This window comes from Delphinus delphis, chromosome 8 (assembly GCF_949987515.2).
Source record: "Delphinus delphis chromosome 8, mDelDel1.2, whole genome shotgun sequence".
Lineage (NCBI taxonomy): Eukaryota > Metazoa > Chordata > Mammalia > Artiodactyla > Delphinidae > Delphinus > Delphinus delphis.
This window is the reverse complement of record NC_082690.1, coordinates 29,421,979-29,443,103: the sequence shown is the minus strand read 5'-3', so window position 1 is coordinate 29,443,103 and position 21,125 is coordinate 29,421,979. Positions and strand designations below refer to the sequence as shown.

Here is a 21,125-nt window from a genome sequence, read left to right as displayed (position 1 = left end):
AGATAACTGATAAACACATATTTACCTATAACTTCTTTCCCATATTATCAATAATTTGCTTTTTAAAAAATTGACAATGTATGACAAACCTCTAAAAAAGTCAAGACATAAAGAACTATCTCATTTTTGATGACTATACAGTATTAAAGTGTTGATAGATTATAATTTTAAAATATTTTGTCAAATTATGCACACTTAAGGTAAATAATCCAGTAGTACAGCAAAGTGTTTAATAAAAAACATATTCTGCAGTATCGCTCCCAATCTTCGATCCTGTATCCTACATGTCACTTGCCTAAATGATTTCTATTTTTATTTTCTAGTGGTAATCTTCAGAATTCTCAATAACTTGCCTATTTTATCCCTCTATTTTCTTATATATCAAATACAAACAATGCCATTGATTACCTTGAAAAATGAGATGCAGTTCATTTACACTGCCTCATTTACATCTTATTCTACCTAATATTTGATATCACAATTTTTAAATATTAAATAATATATTTAACCCTCATTTCCTCTTCCATCAGTGTTGCTCAGTAGCTTACTTTTCTTCTACGTAAATTGAAGATTTTTGCCCTCATACAATCTCCTCTGTCTTTTCTCACTTCCAATTATACCAATATTTTTAACCTATATTTTTATTTTACATTGTCAACTTATTAAGATTTTCATTCACTTGTGTATCCACAACCAAGCCTTCTGTGCTTTGTCTGTTATAATAACCAAATGTTAAAGAACCAATGAAGAACATTTACATTATTTTTGGCTATGTACATATTGCAATCTGTCTGGAAAAGTGATATGTTGGGACTATACTTCCTTCTCTTTGGGTCCAATCTCCCAAATAATTTTATCCCAAAGAATATTTCTAGTCTCAAGATCTACTAACTCACAATTACCTGGTCTCCTATACTTGGCCTTCACTCCTGTAATTCTATCTAAGGCCAAACCATCACTCTCTTCATTCTATTCACTCACTCTCACCTACACAAGGACATTGTTTAACAATAGTCACATTGCTCTCTTACATCATTGATTTTCCCACTTACTCATATCAACACTATAACCATAAAAATACATTATAATACTACATATTAAAAAATCCTCCCTGATCCCACTTCCCCATAACTCCTCAAAATCATTGTCTATCATTGCTGTCTCCAAATGTTTTTTATTCTGTCTTGAACCAGCTCCAATCACCATTTTGTCTCTAGCCCCCTACCAAAATGACTCTTGTTAATGTAACCAGTGACTTCCCCATTGTCAAATTAAATATTTAATCCCCAATAGCCTTTTTGACCTATAGAAGCACTTCACAGTAATATTTTCACCTCTTCCTGAAACCCTTCATTCATTTGCCTTTCAAATAACAACCCTGTGTTGATTCTCCTGCTACTTCAGCTGGCTGCTTCTTCTAGTAACGCTTCCCAGTTAATTCATATCTTTTGTCTCTGCTCTGTTTTTCCTCACTTATTTAGCAGCCTCATCCAGTATCTTGGTTTTCAATACTGTTTATGTATAGGAAGGCACCCAACATTTTAACATTCAGCCTATGCCTGTTCCCTGAATACCATATTCATATAGCCAATGTCAACGGGCATCTATTTGAATGTCTGGTAGATATCTCAATCTTGACACTTCAACCCCCACCTCCCATCTACCTCCTCTGAGAGTGTTTTCCATTTTATTCTTACAGTTATTCAAGCCAATTTCATTGTTCCGGTTATTCAGAGTGGAACATGTAATTCTTTTTTTTTTTTTTCAAAACTTTATCCAGTCTGTTGACTTTACTTTCAAAACATGAATTTTGCTCATGACCGTCACTTCTACTCTTATCTATTCTTACTGTCTCACCTTCCAAACAAACAGTATAAACAATCTGTCAAGTTCAAGAAAATACTCTGTTAGATTTTCTATGGGATTCTGTTGGGTTTATAGATTAATATGGGTAGAAAATTGATATTTTTACATTTATTTGTCTTATCAATGATGGTGATCTATCTCTCATTCTAGTCAATCTTCTCTTATATCACTCAATGTTTTTAAAAAAATATTTTTCCACATATACTTTGCAACTATTTGTTTAGAATTTTCTATAAGTATGTTATATTTGTTGCTTTTGCAAAGAGAGGCTTTAAAAAAGCAAAAAGTACTTCCTAATTGGTTGTCTTTTGAATATAAGAATGCTATTAAATGTTGTATATTGACTCAATTCTTGCAAATGTGGGGACTATATATTAATTCTAAGAAATTTTCAATAAATAATGTCATATTTTTCAGGAATAGTGATGGTTTTGTTTCTTGGCTTCCAAATATTTTTACTTTTGGTTTTATTGTCTTGGAAGTCTAGTGCAAAATTGAATTTCTATCTAAAGATAATACTTCAATATTTCTGTACAAGAAAGCTATAGATTTTCTCATATTAAGTGCTATTACTCTGTTCCTTTTTTCCTGATAGGCTTTTATTAGATACATGCTTTTAGATTAAGGGATTGCTTTTCTCTCTGTTTTTCTTTTTTATTATGAACAAATTCTGAATATTATTGAATGCCTTCTAAACTTCTTAAAATATCACAATTTTCCCTTTAATCTCTTATTTTGAGGAATGCTATCATAATTATTTTTATTATCAAACTATAAGTGCATTCCCAGAATAAATACTAGCTGGTTAAAAAATATTAGTAATGTTTCATATATGGCTAGAATTGCTTTGCTAACATGTTATTTAGAATGTTTACATCAATGTTCCTGAAAAATCATCCTGTATTTTTTTTTTTTTTTTTTTTTATTAACATCTTTATTGGGGTATAATTACTTTACAATGGTGTGTTAGTTTCTGCTTTATAACAAAGTGAATCAGTTATACATATACATATGTTCCCATATCTCTTCCCTCTTGCGTCTCCCTCCCTCCCTCCCTCCCTATCCCACCCCTCCAGGCTGTCACAGAGCACCGAGCCAATATCCCCGTGCCATGCGGCTGCTTCCCTCTAGCTATCTACCTTACTACGTTTGTTAGTGTGTATATGTCCATGACTCTCTCGCCCCGTCACAGCTCACCCTTCCCCCTCCCCATAACCTCAAGTCCGTTCTCTAGGAGGTCTGCGTCTTTATTCCTGCCTTACCCCTAGGTTCTTCATGACATTTTTTTTTTCTTAAATTCCATATATATGTGTTAGCATACTGTATTTGTCTTTTTCGTTCTGACTTACTTCACTGTGTATGACAGACTCTAGGTCTATCCACCTCATTACAAATAGCTCAATTTCGTTTCTTTTTATGGCTGAGTAATATTCCATTGTATATATGTGCCACATCTTCTTTATCCATTCATCCGATGATGGGCACTTAGGTTGTTTCCATCTCCGGGCTATTGTAAATAGAGCTGCGATGAACATTTTGGTACATGACTCTTTTTGAATTTCGGTTTTCTCAGGGTATATGCCCAGTAGTGGGATTGCTGGGTCATATGGTAGTTCTATTTGTAGTTTTTTAAGGAACCTCCATACTGTTCTCCATAGTGGCTGAACCAATTCACATTCCCACCAGCAGTGCAAGAGGGTTCCCTTTTCTCCACACCCTCTCCAGCATTTATTGTTTCTAGATTTATTGATGATGGCCATTCTGACTGGTGTGAGATGATATCTCATTGTAGTTTTGATTTGCATTTCTCTAATGATTAATGACGTTGAGCATTCTTTCATGTGTTTGTTGGCAGTCTGTATATCTTCTTTGGAGAAATGTCTATTTAGGTCTTCTGCCCATTTTTGGATTGGGTTGTTTGTTTTTTTGTTGTTGTTGAGCTGCATGAGCTGCTTGTAAATTTTGGAGATTAATCCTTTGTCAGTTGCTTCATTTGCAAATATTTTCTCCCATTCTGAGGGTTGTCTTTTGGTCTTGTTTATGGTTTCCTTTGCTGTGCAAAAGCTTTGAAGTTTCATTAGGTCCCATTTGTTTATTTTTGTTTTTATTTCCATTACTCTAGGGGGTGGGTCAGAAAGAATCTTGCTGTGATTTATGTCATAGAGTGTTCTGCCTATGTTTTCCTCTAATAGTTTGATAGTTTCTGGCCTTATATTTAGGTCTTTAACCATTTTGAGCTTATTTTTGTGTATGGTGTTAGGGAGTGTTCTAATTTCATTCTTTTACATGTACCTGTCCAGTTTTCCCAGCACCATTTATTGAAGAGGCTGTCCTTTTTCCACTGTACATTCCTGCCACCTTTATCAAAGATAAGGTGTCCATATGTGCATGGGTTTATCTCTGGGCTTTCTATCCTGTTCCATTGATCTATCTTTCTGTTTTTGTGCCAGTACCATACTGTCTTGATAACTGTAGCTTTGTAGTATAGTCTGAAGTCAGGGAGCCTGATTCCTCCAGTTCCTTTTTTTGTTCTCAAGATTGCTTTGGCTATTCGGGGTCTTTTGTGTTTCCATACAAATTGCGAAATTTTTTGTTCTAGTTCTGTGAAAAATGCCAGTGGTAGTTAGATAGGGATTGCATTGAATCTGTAGATTGCTTTGGGTAGTAGAGTCATTTTCACAATGTTGATTCTTCCAATCCAAGAACATGGTATATGTCTCCATCTATTTGTATCATCTTTAATTTCTTTCATCAGTGTCTTATAGTTTTCTGCATACAGGTCTTTTGTCTCCTTAGGTAGGTTTATTCCTAGATATTTTATTCTTTTTGTTGCAATGGTAAATGGGAGTGTTTTCTTGATTTCACTTTCAGATTTTTCATCATTAGTATATAGGAATGCCAGAGATTTCTGTGCATTAATTTTGTATCCTGCTACTTTACCAAATTCATTGATTAGCTCTAGTAGTTTTCTGGTAGCATCTTTAGGCTTCTCTATGTATAGGATCATGTCATCTGCAAACAGTGACAGCTTTACTTCTTCTTTTCCGATTTGTATTCCTTTTATTTCCTTCTCTTCTCTGATTGCTGTGGCTAAAACTTCCAAAACTATGTTGAATAAGAGTGGTGAGAGTGGGCACCCTTGTCTTGTTCCTGATCTTAGTGGAAATGCTTTCAGTTTTTCACCATTGAGGATGATGTTTGCTGTGGGCTTGTCGTATATGGCCTTTATTATGTTGAGGAAAGTTCCCTCTATGCCTACTTTCTGGAGGGTTTTTATCATAAATGGGTGTTGAATTTTGTCAAAAGCTTTCTCTGCATCTATTGAGATGATCATATGGTTTTTCTCCTTCAGTTTGTTAATATGGTTTATCACATTGATAGATTTGCGTATATTGAAGAATCCTTGCATTCCTGGAACAAACCCCACCTGATCATGGTGTATGATCCTTTTAATGTGCTGTTGGATTCTGTTTGCTAGTATTTTGTTGAGGATTTTTGCATCTATGTTCATCAGTGATATTGGTCTGTAGTTTTCTTTCTTTGTGACATCCTTGCCTGGTTTTGGTATCAAGGTGATGGTGGCCTCGTAGAATGAGTTTGGGAGTGTTCCTCCCTCTGCTATATTTTGGAAGAGTCTGAGAAGGATAGGTGTTAGCTCTTCTCTAAATGTTTGATAGAATTCGCCTGTGAAGCCATCTGGTCCTGGGCTTTTCTTTGTTGGAAGATTTTTAATCACAGTTTCAATTTCAGTGCTTGTGATTGGTCTGTTCATATTTTCTATTTCTTCCTGATTCAGTCTTGGCAGGTTGTGCATTTCTAAGAATTTGTCCATTTCTTCCAGATTGTCCATTTTATTGGCATAGAGTTGCTTGTAGTAATCTCTCATGATCTCTTTTATTTCTGCAGTGTCAGTTGTTACCTCTCCTTTTTCATTTCTAATTCTATTGATTTGAGTCTTCTCCCTTTTTTTCTTGATAAGTCTGGCTAGTGGTTTATCTATTTTGTTTATCTTCTCAAAGAACCAGCTTTTAGTTTCATTGATCTTTGCTATTGTTTCCTTCATTTCTTTTTCATTTATTTCTGATCTGATTTTTATGATTTCTTTCCTTCTGCTAGCTTTGGGGTTTTTTTGTTCTTCTTTCTCTAATTGCTTGAGGTGCAAGGTTAGGTTGTTTATTCTAGATGTCTCCTGCTTCTTAAGGTGGGCTTGTATTGCTATAAACTTCCCCCTTAGAACTGCTTTTGCTGCATCCCACAGGTTTTGGGTCGTTGTGTCTCCATTGTCATTTGTTTCTAGGTATTTTTTGATTTCCTCTTTGATTTCTTCAGTGATCACTTCATTATTAAGTAGTGTATTGTTTAGCCTCCATGTGTTTGTATTTTTTACAGATCTTTTCCTGTAATTGATATCTAGTCTCATGGCGTTGTGGTCAGAAAAGATACTTGATACAATTTCAATTTTCTTAAATTTGCCAAGGCTTGATTTGTGACCCAAGATATGATCTATCCTGGAGAATGTTCCGTGAGCACTTGAGAAAAATGTGTATTCTGTTGTTTTTGGATGGAGTGTCCTATAAATATCAATTAAGTCCATCTTGTTTAATGTATCATTTAAAGCTTGTGTTTCCTTATTTATTTTCATTTTGGATGATCTGTCCATGGGTGAAAGTGGGGTGTTTAAGTCCCCTACTATGAATGTGTTACTGTCAATTTCCCCTTTTATGGCTGTTAGTATTTGCCTTATGTATTGAGGTGCTCCTATGTTGGGTGCATAAATATTTACAATTGTTATATCTTCTTCTTGGATCGATCCCTTGATCATTATGTAGTGTCCTTCTTTGTCTCTTTTAATAGTCCTTATTTTAAAGTCTATTTTGTCTGATATGAGAATTGCTACTCCAGCTTTCTTTTGGTTTCCATTTGCATGGAATATCTTTTTCCATCCCCTTACTTTTAGTCTGTATGTGTCTCTAGGTCTGAAGTGGGTCTCTTGTAGACAGCATATGTAAGGGTCTTGTTTTTGTATCCATTCAGCTAATCTGTGTCTTTTGGTGGGAGCATTTAGTCCATTTACATTTAAGGTAATTATCGATATGTATGTTCCTATTCCCATTTTCTATATTGTTTTGGGTTCGTTATTATAGGTCTTTTCCTTCTCTTGTGTTTCTTGCCTAGAGAAGATCCTTTAGCATTTGTTGTAAAGCTGGTTTGGTGGTGCTGAACTCTCTCAGCTTTTGCTTGTCTGTAAAGGTTTTTATTTCTCCATCAAATCTGAATGAGATCCTTGCTGGGTAGAGTAGTCTTGGTTGCAGGTTTTTCTCCTTCATCACTTTCAGTATGTCCTGCCACTCCCTTCTGGCTTGTAGGGTTTCTGCTGAAAGATCAGCTGTTAACCTTATGGGGATTCCCTTATGTGTTATTTGTTGTTTTTCCCTTGCTGCTTTTAATATGCTTTCTTTGTATTTAATTTTTGACAGTTTGATTAATATGTGTCTTGGCGTATTTCTCCTTGTATTTATCCTGTATGGGACTCTCTGTGCTTCCTGGACTTGATTAACTATTTCCTTTCCCATATTAGGGAAGTTTTCAACTATAATCTCTTCAAATATTTTCTCAGTCCCTTTCTTTTTCTCTTCTTCTTCTGGAACCCCTATAATTCGAATGTTGGTGCGTTTAATGTTGTCCCAGAGGTCTCTGAGACTGTCCTCAGTTCTTTTCATTCTTTTTTCTTTATTCTGCTCTGCAGTAGTTATTTCCACTATTTTATCTTCCAGGTCACTTATCCGTTCTTCTGCCTCAGTTATTCTGCTATTGATCCCATCTAGAGTATTTTTAATTTCATTTATTGTGTTGTTCATCATTGCTTGTTTCATCTTTAGTTCTTCTAGGTCCTTGTTAACTGATTCTTGCATTTTGTCCATTCTATTGTTCATTCTATCTCCAAGATTTCGGATCAACCTTACTATCATTATTCTGAATTCTTTTTCAGGTAGACTGCCTATTTCCTCTTCATTTGTTAGGTCTGGTGCATTTTTATCTTGCTCCTTTATCTGCTGTGTGTTTTTCTGTTTTCTCATTTTGCTTATCTTACTGTGTTTGGGGTCTCCTTTTTGCAGGCTGCAGGTTCGTAGTTCCTCCTGTTTTTGATGTCTGTTTCCAGTGGCTAAGGTTGGTTCAGTGGGTTGTGTAGGCTTCCTGGTGGAGGGGACTAGTGCCTGTGTTGTGGTGGAAGAGGCTGGATCTTGTCTCTCTAGTGGGCAGGTTCACGTCTGGTGGTGTGTATTGGGGTGTCTGTGGCCTTATTATGATTTTAGGCAGCCTCTCTGCTAATGGGTGGGGTTGTGTTCCTGTTTTGCTAGTTGTTTGGCACAGGTTGTCCAGCACTGTGGCTTGCTGGTCGTTGAGTGAAGCTGGGTGCTGGTGTTAAGATGGAGGTCTCTGGGAGATTTTCGCCGTTTGATATTATCTGGAGCTGGGAGGTCTCTTGTGAACCAGTGTCTTGAAGTTGGCTCTCCTACCTCAGAGGGAGAGCCCTGCCTCCTGGCTGGAGCACCAAGAGCCTTTCATCCACACGGCTCAGAATAAAAGGGAGAAAAAGTAGAGGGAATTAGTAGACGTATGAGGAAAGAAAGAAGGAAAGGAGGGAAGGAAGGAGGGAAGGAAGGAAGGAAGGAAGGAAGAAAGAAAGAAAGAAGCAAAGAAGGAAAGAAGGCAAGAAGGAACGAAAGGAGGGAGGGAGGGAGGGAGGAAGGAAAGAGGGAAAGAAGTAAAAACAAAAAGAAAGAAGATACAGTAAAAATAAAATAAAGTATAATAAAGTTATTGAATTAAAAAATTCTTAATTAGAACAAAAAAAAAAGGACGGATAGAACCTTAGGACAAATGTTGGAAGCAAAGCTGTACAGACAAAGTCTTACACAGAAGCGTACACATATACCCTCACAAAAAGAGGTAAAGGGGGAAAAATCATAAATCTTGCTGTCAGAGACCACCTCCTCAATTTGGGATAATTCGTTGTCTAAAGGAGGGAAGGAAGGAGGGAAGGAAGGAAGGAAGAAAGAAAGAAGCAAGGAAGGAAAGAAGGCAAGAAGGAACGAAAGGAGGGAGGGAGGAAGGAAGGAAGAAGGGAAAGAAGGGAAAACAGAAAGAAGATACAGTAAAAATAAAATAGAGTATAATAAAGTTATTGAATTAAAAAATTCTTAATTAGAGAAAAAAAAAAAAAGGACGGATAGAACCTTAGGACAAATGTTGGAAGCAAAGCTGTACAGACAAAGTCTTACACAGAAGCGTACACATACACCCTCACAAAAAGAGGTAAAGGGGGAAAAATCATAAATCTTGCTGTCAGAGACCACCTCCTCAATTTGGGATAATTCGTTGTCTAAAGGAGGGAAGGAAGGAGGGAAGGAAGGAAGGAAGGAAGGAAGAAATAAAGAAGCAAGGAAGGAAAGAAGGCAAGAAGGAACGAAAGGAGGGAGGGAGGAAGGAAGGAAGGAGGGAAAGAAGGGAAAACAGAAAGAAGATACAGTAAAAATAAAATAGAGTATAATAAAGTTATTGAATTAAAAAATTCTTAATTAGAAAAAAAAAAAAAAAGGGACGGATAGAACCTTAGGACAAATGTTGGAAGCAAAGCTATACAGACAACGTCTTACACAGAAGCGTACACATACACCCTCACAAAAAGAGGTAAAGGGGGAAAAATCATAAATCTTGCTGTCAGAGACCACCTCCTCAATTTGGGATGATTCGTTGTCTAAAGGAGGGAAGGAAGGAAGGAAAGAAAGAAAGAAAGAAAGGACGAAGGTAAAGTATAATAACGTTCTTAAAATTAAAATTGATTATTAAGAAAAAAAATTTTAAGAAAAAACCATGGACGGATAGAACCTAGGACAAATGGTGGAAGCAAGACTATACAGACAAGATCTCACACAGAAGCATACACATACACATTCACAAAAAGAGGAATAGGGAGAAAAATCATAGATCTTGCTCCCAAAGTCCACCTCCTTAATTTGGGATGATTGGCTGTCTATTCATGTATTCCACAGATGCAGGGTACATCAAGTTGATTGTGGAGCTTTAATCCGCTGCTTCTGAGGCTGCTGGGAGAGATTTCCCTTTCTCTTCTTTGTTCTCACAGCTCCCAGGGGCTCAGCTTTGGATTTGGCCCTGCCTCTGCGTGTAGGTCGCTGGAGGGCGTCTGTTTTTTGCTCAGACAGGACGGGGTTAAAGGAGCCGCTGATTCGGGGGTTCTGGCGTACGGAGGCCGGCGGCGGGGAGGGAGGGGCACGGAATGCGGGGCGGGCCTGCGGCGGCAAAGTCCGGCGTGACTCTGCACCAGCCCGAGGCCCGCCGTGCGCTCTCCCGGGGAAGTCGTCTCCGGATCCCGGGAACCCGGCAGTGGCGGGCTGCACAGGCTCCGCGGAGGAGGGGAGTGGAGAGCGACCTGCGCTCGCGCACAGGCGCCTTGGTGGCGGCAGCAGCAGCCCCAACGTCTCCCGCCCGCCTTGGGGTCCGCGCCTCCAGCCGCGGCTTGCGCCCGTCTCTGGAGTCAGCGCCCTCAGCCGCGGCTCGCGCCCGTCTCTGGGGTCCGCGCCCTCAGCCGCGGCTCGCGCCCGTCTCTGGGGTCCGCGCCCTCAGCCGCGGCTCGCGCCCGTCTCTGGGGTCCGCGCTTTCAGCCGCGGCTCGCGCCCGTCTCTGGAGTCCGCGCTTTCAGCCGCGGCTCGCGCCCGTCTCTGGGGTCCGCGCTTTCAGCCGCGGCTCGCGCCCGTCACTGGGGTTCGCGCTTTTAGCCGCGGCTCGCGCCCGTCTCTGGAGTTCCTTTAAGCAGCGTTCTTAAACCCCTCTCCTCACGCACCAGGAAACAAAGAGGGAAGAAAAAGTCTCTTGCCTCTTCGGCAGGTGCCGGCTTTTCCCCGGACTCCCTCCCGGCTAGCTGTGGTGCACTAACCCCTTCAGGCTATGTTCAAGCCGCCAACCCCAGTCCTCTCCCTGCGCTCCGTCCGAAACCGAACCATCCTGTATTTTTCTAACTTTGCTTCTACCTCTCTAGTTTCATATCAGTTTTGTACTAGATCTGTAAAAGAATTGGAGTTCACTTATCTTTTCATTTTATGGAAGCATTTATGTAAAATTGAGTTTATCAATTTCTTAAACGTTTTGTAAGACATTTGTCTACAGTCACTTGGATTTGTTAATTATTTTTGCAGTAGATATGACAAAAAATAATTAATTTAATGTTTATTGATCCATTTGTCTTTTAATTTCTTTATATATTAATCTTGTTAATTCACTTTTTCTAGAATTCCATCTATGTTATGTATTGTATTCTCTTATGGTTTTTTTAAAATTTATGTTTATCTCTATTTGTTGCACTTTTTTTATCTCTAATATTGTCTTTGTGCTAATTCTATTTTTTCATACTCAATCTTGCTGAACGTCTGCTATCTGACCATTCTTTTTTAAAGGACCAGGATTTTTCTTAAGTGATCTGTTCAATTTTTTGTTTTGTTACCATCTCATAATTTTTTTCTTTTTAATATTTATTATTTGCTTTCTTCTATTTTCTAAGTGGTTCAGTATTTTTCTGACTTCTCAAGTTGAATGCTTAGTTTATACTTTTTTCCTTTCTTCTTTTTATATGTGTTTATGTATATTTCATAATTTATGTTTGTATATGTATATACTATCTGTGTGTGTTCTTATTTCCAACTATGTGGAAATGTGTGGCAGTCTTTATGTTATTAGGTTTCTAATATTATCATGCAGTAGTCAGAGAATGAAGTCTCTCCCTGTATATTTTTGAACTTTGGGATGTGTCTCATGTCTCCACATGGACAAATGAAGTCCAGAAACCTAAATATCATGAATCTTTGTAGTGTTAGTTAACCTTACAATTCAAACTTCAGTTAAATTGAAGTTTGAATTACAATTCAAACCCATACAATTTCAGTTTCTCCTTGCTTTGGAGATGTAAGGTGGTACAGTGGTTAATAATTCAGATTCCAGAGCAAGCCAGATTGCCTTGAAATCCTGGTGCAGCCACCTACTAACTGTGTAACTTTGGGCACATCACTTAAGCTCTATTTTCTTTTGTTTCCTTACCTGTAAAATGGTAATATTGATAGTGATTACTTTATAGGGCTGTTATGAGGGTTAAATTAGCTACTTATATACACACAATCCCTTATAACAATCAAAATCCTTAAAATAATCCTGACATACAATAATAAATATTACCTATTATGGTTGTACTTGACATCTAGAGAATCCTTTTATTTTTTTAATGCAGTTCATCATGTACTAAAATATTTATTCAGAATTCTGTGTGTATGTAACAGAAGTGGTACATCTCCTTACTTAGTAGCTCAGATGACCATGTGCCAGAATTCTTCTACCAAGATTCACCCTTCCAGAAATTTTAACATTCTCCTCTTCCATTGCTGACACTCCCCAATCTCTTTGCTGTTCTTTATCTAATAATATTTGTCTTTCCATACAAACATACTCAGTTACACAATCTTGAATCAAAAGCCCAATTTATTTTAGACAATAACCAAATATTTGCTAAATAATAAAATTTTCCTGAAGCTTGGAAATATGCAGAAATCTGGAAAGAAAATAATCAACAAGAAAGCAAATTAACTTATAGATGGGAAGAAAGACACATAGGCATAATTTGCTAAAATCATAACTTACTGAAGAAAAAAATGAACTCAAGCTATGATGTTGGTTAAATAATATATTAGGAAACTTCTTCTGCACAATTCTAGGCCTGGGGCTTAATGAGTGTATAAAGGAGGAGCTGACCAATTTACAGCTCTTGTCTCCAGATGGGCACCATCTCCTTTCACCCTATTGCTGAGGGCAAGTCATGACCAGTTCCCCTTACTCAATGAAGTGCAGATATTATATGCAATAAAACTAGAAAATCCAGTTTGCTTCTTCCACTTCATTTCCATACATCCACCATTTTAACTGAAATTCTATTCTCTATTAGAAGACCCCCCAAAACGACAGTTCATTTGTTTTCATTTTCACTGAAAGACAAAAGGTTAAACATGCGTTCTGTACTGGTAAAAGTGCTTCTTGAAGTTGAAACAGCTGAACTTCCTGTGATTTTCTGAAGAAGAGAAAAAGAACAGACGGTTAAGATAGTGATCCCTGGAAGCCTTCAATCCAACCCTTACTGTGATTCTTCCATATGCTTTTGCCATTTCCCTTGGCTTCTATCTGTGACCTTTGTAGTCTATTCATCAAAAAGTACTCAGAGTGATCTTTGCAAAATCTAAGTTAGATTATATCATTTCTCTGTTCAAAAGCTCTTGAAGGGTTTCCTATCTCACTTAGGATAAAAGATTTTAAAACATTTACATGTGATCATCAAGGCCCATGTGATCAAGCTTCTCACCATTTTTCTGAATTTTACCCTGCCATTTTTCCCACTCTTATTCTCTAGCCAGCTGCCTTCTTGCAGTACTTTAAAAGTCTTAAGCACACATCTGCCTCAGGGCATCCGTACTTCCTATTTCTGGTGTTGGGATTCATTTCCCACTAGAGCCATAAGGTTCACTCCCTTACTCTATCCATTCTTTGTTCTGATTTCAAATCACTTCATTACTTCAAAGCAGCCTTTATTGAGTAATCTATTTATAACAGTATGGTATTCATCTTTTTTTTTTTTTTACCTTGCAGTACGTTGGCCTCTCACTGTTGTGGCCTCTCCCGTTGCGGAGCACAGGCTCCGGATGTGCAGGCTCAGTGGCCATGGCTCACGGGCCTAGCCGCTCCGCGGCATGTGGGATCTTCCCAGACTGGCGCACGAACCCGTGTCCCCTGCATCGGCAGGCGGACTCTCAACCACTGCGCCACCAGGGAAGCCCCGGTATCCATCTTTTTGTGTCTCTTTAGCCCTTTTTATTTTTTCTTATTAGCTCTTACCACTCTCTAACATATATTAACTTGCTTGTGTATTTAGAGTCTGTCTCCACTCACTAAAGTATGAGCTTTCTGAGAGCAAGGACTCCATTTATTTTGTTCACTGGTACATTCCAAGCATCTAGAACAGAACTTGGAACATAGTAAGTGCGTGATAAATATTAGTCAAATAAATAATTCAATCCCCAAATATGGTTCTATTGGACTAATTAGGCAGTCAAAGCTATTCTGCTGAAGTATCTATGCATTTATGTAGCCAGGGTGTCAGAAACCAGGGGTAGAAGATGGTGGGTAAATATTTCAAGAATTGAGATAAAATTTACTATAAAATATAAACTTAATTATGTTTCTGAGAGGGAGATTAATAATATGCTTATAATATAGTGTGATATAAAGCTGTTATGAGTGAGTAAATAATTATTGGGTCTAAACTCAATAAACACATTCTAAAATAATTTGACCAAAAATTTTTTGTTTAAGTGTTAATATGGGTGATTGAAGGGGTTTCTGAACAGTAATTAAGAATCTGAGGGGCTTCCCTGGTGGCGCAGTGGTTGAGAGTTTGCCTGCTGATGCAGGGGACACGGGTTTGTGCTCTGGTCCAGGAAGATCCCACATGCCGTGGAGCGGCTGGGCCCATGAGCCATGGCCGCAGAGCCTGTGCGTCCGGAGCCGGGAGAGGCCACAACAGTGAGAGGCCCTTGTACCGCAAAAAAAAAAAAAGAATCTGAGAACTGACTCAGAATGTTCTGTGATCTACACTGTGAGAACAGTCAGAGAACCAGAGTCTTCATTGACACAAACTCTTCCAGGGTGCATTTTATACTGTATAGTAATGGTAGCTCAGTATCAGTAATATGACACCTGCACTCAGAGGACCACAGTCCTGCTTTCTCTACAGTCACCTCTTTTTTCTGTTTTTTTTTTTTTTTAATCTGAGGCAATATTTGGTAACTAATAATGTGTGTGTGTGTGTCAGAGAGAGAGAGAGAAAGAAAGAGAGAGAGAGAGACATGAATATAAGTAATAATGGAAGCATGAGTACATGTCTATGCTAATAATTGTTACCCTGTGTCCTTCACTGTTTATTACTTTCTGTCTTGATTTGGCTTACCTTCTTGGTTGATTGATTTATTGATTGATGATTGTAGAGATGGAGGGGTGGATCCAGATGCATATAAATAAGGTAAAAATTAGCAACTAATCAACAAACTACATAAACAAGGAATACTAATTTACTAATTTGACTACTAAAGCAATAGGCTGTCATTGGTCATTGGACCTCACTACTAATATCACTGTCCCACTTATTCTGCCTGCCAACAAAAACTCTTGATACTTACTATTTTCAATTGCCAGGAAAGAGGTAGAAATATCTTGTCATGGAGAGTCGTTCAATGGTCGGCATCTGGGCTTTAACACTTGGTTTTTCAAATGCTTTTTGTACCTAAAAACAAAAAGAGGTTCTGGCTGATACGTACCTCTTATGCATTCTCAAAATATGTTTTGCACAATAAGCCAAAAAATTCTTCGAATGAAGGGTGCTCCTAGGATCGATGGAACCAAGCCCTTGGACATTCTTATTCCCTGTCACTGCTACCCTACCCCTTAGAAATGACACCTAATGTCAGAATATGCTCTTTATCTCAAAATACACACTTCATGCCTAATTCAAGTCTTTTCAAACTGCATTTTTTTCCTAGTTTCCACTTCTGATCTACAGATCTGATGATTAATTATCCCTTGGTGTTCGTTCATGAAAAGTGGACCTCAGAGATCCTCTATCTTCAAACTCTAACAAGGTTAACTCCTCAATTCAATAAGGTTAAAATCCCAGAATTTTGTCCTTAAAGCCTGAATGATGAGCAATATTCACATTCACCATCAAGATGAGCTCTGAAGTATTTTTCTGTAGACTGATCAATGAGATCCTACTTACCTAGATCCACTATTTCTAATCTCTTCTGAGGAATTCCCTTGAAAGTATGTCTAAATCCTATTCATCCAATAGGACTTAACTTCCTAAGCTCCTAGTCACAAAGACTGTGACTCAGGTTACAATGCAATCTTCTCCAATTTACTAAAGGTATATCCTTCTTTTCCCATGGGAGTGCTATTGTTCTTTATGGTTTTAGTTTAAAAATAACCACACTTTCCCACGTTCTTAATACCAATACTTTTCTCCCTAAAAAAGGAGGGACATTTATTCACTCATTCATACATTTATTTATTCAGTGAATATTAATTCCTCCCTTCCAGCTTGTTGAGTGTTGAACAAATCCCTGCCTTCATGAGCTTGCATGCAAGTGAGTAAATACAGACAATAAACAAACAAAATATATACTGGGTGGGTGGTAGTAAGAGCTATTGGAGGAAAATAAATTAGGAAGGAAGGGATAAATAAGGAATGTCCTGAGTTGGGGAAGAAGTATCAAGTCTTCCCTTCTGGGCCACTCTATTCAAAGAATTTTTCTCCTACATTCTCTTTCATGTGTCCTAGGACTTTCTCTTTTGGATCCTATCACAACCTGTATCACACACTTTTTATTGTTGTTGTTGGGCTGCTTATTCAGTACCCATCTCTCTCACAAGAATGTTAGTTCTAGGTAGCCTTATGTCACATATGTCTCATTTACCCCTGTGTCATGAAGATATAACCCATTACCAAGTAGACCATCCAATGTATATTTATTGAATAAATGAAGCAGTGAAAATTAATCCAAAATACTTTCCATTCTTTGAATTTTAAGAACTTATAGCCCATAACACACAAGCTCACATGTTATAATATTTTGTTCTATTTTGATCTTTTGCTGTGGTACATTAACATAGTCTTTTTGTAAATCAGATTTTAAACACATGGATTACAGAAACCAGTACCACTCTACTTTCGTTTGTCTGACAAAAATCTGTCATTGTCACTTGAAAGGCAAATAATAGTAAACTCTTCCTGAACAAATACATGATTAGAAAAGGAGAGAGGAGCTTACCTTTCTAAATACTTCCTCTAGATGACAGCACCAAGAATATTTTTGGAAGCATGTGATGAGTTGAGTAATGAAGAGAGAACCTTTTGTGATGTCTCTCCAGGCCACATTATCTAAGACGATAAGGAATGGTAAACCTTGGGCTGTGGCCTTCACCATGTTTTTTTTTTACATTTTTTGTCTTTTAAAACATAGCTTGGGAATTATCTTGACATGTTTAGGGGAAGAACTTACAACCTTTCATTAACTCATTTTCCATAAAGAAGTTGAACTAAAGAAGCAGCTCATCAAAACTGTAGGTCATTGCATAGTGATTACCTTGTATTTTGGGAATTGACTTTCTACTATGTGACTTATGCTTATTCATTTGGCTTTTAAAGGAGGCTTGAGAGATAATTGTAATTATCCCATTTTACAGATGAAAAATAGAAGCTCAGAAGGATTAAAGAATTTCCTCATGTTCACATAGGTGATTGTTTACAGATTATATACCATGATGTCTTTCACAATACAGTGAGCAAAATAAATAAAAAGATCTAATGAAACTTTTGGAGGGAAGGGAAATGTTTTTGGTATAGATAGTGGTAATAATTTCACAGGTATATACTTATCTCCAAACTCATTAAACTGTATACATTAGATATGTGCAGCTTTTTGTATGTTAATTATACCTGCATAAAGTGGTAAAAGTACTTAAAAATATGTAAATTAGAAACCCTCAGATATAAGGCTTCTCAAGATGATTACCTAAAGTTCAAGGACTAGATACTGTTCCCCTAATAGTAGGCCTAATAAGTCCCATTGTATCATTTTCTTCTTCCTTTAAAAGGGCATCCACCTTCTTGCTGGGATACCACTCTAAATAGTACCAGATGGGAAATATGGAGAAAATGGTTTGGAGTTGATAATTTTTGAGAAATGGCCATCAGTCCCTAGATCCATAAAAACTCTACTCAAAATGTTGAATGGATTTAATAGAAAACTGAATCAATCATTTGTTTTTAACTAGTGTGATGGTAAAGGGATTTTCTTGTATTAGGTTGTTTTAATGGTTACTATACCTTTGTCTGTAAAGTGCAACATATAATAAAAGTCAATTTTTAAAAGTGAAGAATAAGTAAAATATATTGACAGCATTCAAAATTTGCGTCAAATAATTGCTGCCCAGAGCTTATCTTGTTTTTTTAGAATCTTCAGAGGTAGCCTCAGACCCACAAATCCATGTCTGCAATTGAAAGACACATACGTGGGGTTGAGGAGCAGAAAGCAATGAAGTCCTTCTCCACATGGGTCTTGTAAATGGCATCCTCCTCCAGGTTCTCAGGTGACTGTGAAGAGCTGTCTGCCAAGGCTGCTGGAGAGTCACTGACCCACAATTCCCCATGATTTGCTGTAGAGACATCAATTTCCTACACACTGTGTGTCTCCCTCAGTATGACTGTTACAATTGCCCACCTCATTCTTTTACAATGTTTATTCTAACCAGTTTCACACACACATGTGCACACATACATACACACATACAGGTGTATCTCCACCCCACATACAACAGTTTGCCTTTTTATTGTGTTGTTGAGCAACATGCCAATTAATAGTGACAGCATTTTAGAATTGGAAGAACCCACTTGCTGAGAATAACAAAGAAGTTAAAGCCTTATCTGCATAATTTCAGAGCATAGTTATCATTTTATAGCTAAATTATTTTGGCTTTTCATCTTCAAACACTGTTCCAAAAAGCTAAAAGGGAACTGGGAGTCAGGAAAAAAAAGCAAAGAAAAATGTCACTGCAATCCCAGTTTCCCTCATCTACTTATTCATTTCCCTTTCAATAATATATGAGAAAAAAAAAAGATACTGCTATCACATAATAGCCTGACTTTCAAATGAAATTATTCTCAAGCCAGAGAATGTCAAAATGTCTGTAAAACATTTACAAGTAAAGTTGTCATTTAAATGATTTCATTCCAAGGTTGGAATATTTTTGTTTAACTTTGATTTGAGAATTCTGGTGATCTCCTTCACCACTTACCTTGAATCAAATTGAACAGAAATTTCTCAGCTAACAAAACAGAGTCTCATGATACCAGCCCCCTAATTGGAATGTCCTAATAATTCAATTTAGTTTATTTTCACTGGATGGGGTTTAAGATTGTTTCCCCTAGAAACAAAACATACTACAGTCCTCTGCAAACACCTTTATGACTTTTGGATTTTTCATCTCAGAACTTACCACCTCTGCAGGCCTGGACAATGATGACCTTAGGTTTGTCCTTTAGACTGAGGCAATTGCGGTTGTTGAATATCCAGAAGATGGTGTCATAAGGTAGCACATCTGGGTTTTCATCACTATGCATAGTCCCACAGATCCCATCCAGGATGCCATGAGACATGAACACCAAGAATGTGCTGTCTGAAGATTTGTGCTCTTCACAGGCAGCAAATCTGCACAGCACTGATTCCATATCCTGAAAAAGACTGCAAAGTGTTACTTTAACAGGACAAGCATTAAAATTAAACTGACCTCCTATTTATTATGATCAGTATAAGAAACATCTGTAACGTTCCAATAATGGTGGCTTTACATAGTGGTTACTTGATGATAGTTTTATTTTTATTTCTATAATGGATCAATGGGTTCAACTTTTTGTTCCTTCTGACATTATATAACCTGTCCCCAATACATTTTACATTTGCTTATTGTCGTTATATACTTTCATTTTCATCTCTGTATTTTCTCTCATTACTTAATAAAAACCTTGAATAATAAATGTATCATACCACTTCCCTTCTAAGGCACTCCCCACCATACTTAGAATAAAATAAAACTTGTGACGTAAGTATACTTCTCCCTTCTGACATTCTTCCTCCTCCTCTAGGCTCTAGTCACACTGGTCTTTCTGTACTTTTCAAGTGCCAGTTTCATATTAGGTTCAGACTTTTCACTTGTAGTCGAGCCTGCTTGGAATATATTTCATTCACATCTTTCCAGAGTTATCTTGTCTCTGATAGTCATGTGTCAGATCCCATATTACCTCCTCAAAATGTCTTTCTTGGCCATTCCATCAAACATTATTACTCCTCACTCACCAATTTGTTCTTATGTTTCCTTTTTCCTTTTCATTTCCTTTTCACTTCTTTTCAATCTTAGAGACACACAGATACATCAAATCTCTGAAATGTTCTGTTTTGCTTATAGTTTGATCACCCCCCACCAAGTGAACCTAGATCAGTGTGAGCTGGGAACCTTCTGTCTCATTTACAGACCCATCCCCAATGCCAAAATAGCCCCTGGAACAGTCAGGATTCAGTATTTATATGGTGATCACACTCCTGCTAACATTCATTACTCCAGAATTTTCTGGGAAATATTGGGGCTGAATCTCAATCATCCCACTTCAGAATTAAGAATTTTGTGGGTACATATGCCAATCAGTTTTTGTACAGTTTTATGGAACTGAGGATATTTGAAGATCTAAAGAGATATAGATTTCACCTGTCTTAATATTTTTATTTTATAACACACATTCACACACTTAGATACACACACACACACACACACACACACACACACACACACACACACAACACACACACAAATGAGACCTATGGTTGTTAAAGTTATTTGCTTAATATTATAAAGTTCACTTGTTAGGAAGATATGTGTTGAATATGTATGTGTTTGGGGTGGGTGAGGGGCCCTTACCCTGGCTGTGAGTTTCTCTTCCACATCCACACTGTAGCCAAGGCCCTCAAGCAGCCCCTTCATTCCCATGATGTCATGGGCTGCCCCATTCTTGAGAGGGAGATGATCAAACTCTGTATTGCATATGATGAGAGCCAGACGAGTGCGGGCCTTTATCTCCTTTATTGGATAGATCTGCAGGAAATTGATATGCAGTGAGTTTGATTTACCTAAATCTCTCTTAAACCCTCATACACCAATCACTGTTGCTTTTAAGGGCTTGCATAGATGTCCTCTCTCCTATCCTGTACCAGAAGACACTGTCTTCTCTCTTTTAGTAATGGATTGAATCGACAATAGAAGGAAGTACAAATTGGAAGGGAATTATTTTTCAAAAGCCCAGACAATGATCCAGATTATATTTGTGACGGTTACTCGAGAATCTTCAGGAGACTAGAACAATTCCTACCCTCTCCTTCTCCTCTTTCTTCTCCACCTAGTCAATCTTTCTTAACAATCAAGTTTCAGATCAAATTTTGTAAAAACCAGGAGATATTTGCCATTGACTCCAGCTAAAAATAAAGATCCTTTGCCTTGGGTAACATTATTCTGGTACTATTTTTTTTTTTTTTTTTTTTTTTTTTTGC

General features: G+C 37.5%; 1 protein-coding gene across 1 annotated transcript in view; it reads right to left on the bottom strand.

The window, feature by feature from the left end:
* Nucleotides 1–12,670: 12,670 nt before the first annotated feature.
* The window catches only part of LOC132428987 (caspase-1), a 36,331-nt gene continuing 27,876 nt past the window's right edge, over nucleotides 12,671–21,125 (bottom strand). Inside the window, exons 12-17 of the mRNA XM_069540984.1 lie at nucleotides 20,500–20,673; nucleotides 19,027–19,261; nucleotides 18,043–18,186; nucleotides 16,800–16,909; nucleotides 15,153–15,256; nucleotides 12,671–12,994 (exon numbers count right to left, since the gene is read on the bottom strand). Of these exons, the coding sequence (XP_069397085.1) occupies nucleotides 15,158–15,256; nucleotides 16,800–16,909; nucleotides 18,043–18,186; nucleotides 19,027–19,261; nucleotides 20,500–20,673 (762 nt within the window). The 3' untranslated portion in view covers nucleotides 12,671–12,994; nucleotides 15,153–15,157. The remainder of the gene's footprint in view (nucleotides 12,995–15,152; nucleotides 15,257–16,799; nucleotides 16,910–18,042; nucleotides 18,187–19,026; nucleotides 19,262–20,499; nucleotides 20,674–21,125) is intronic.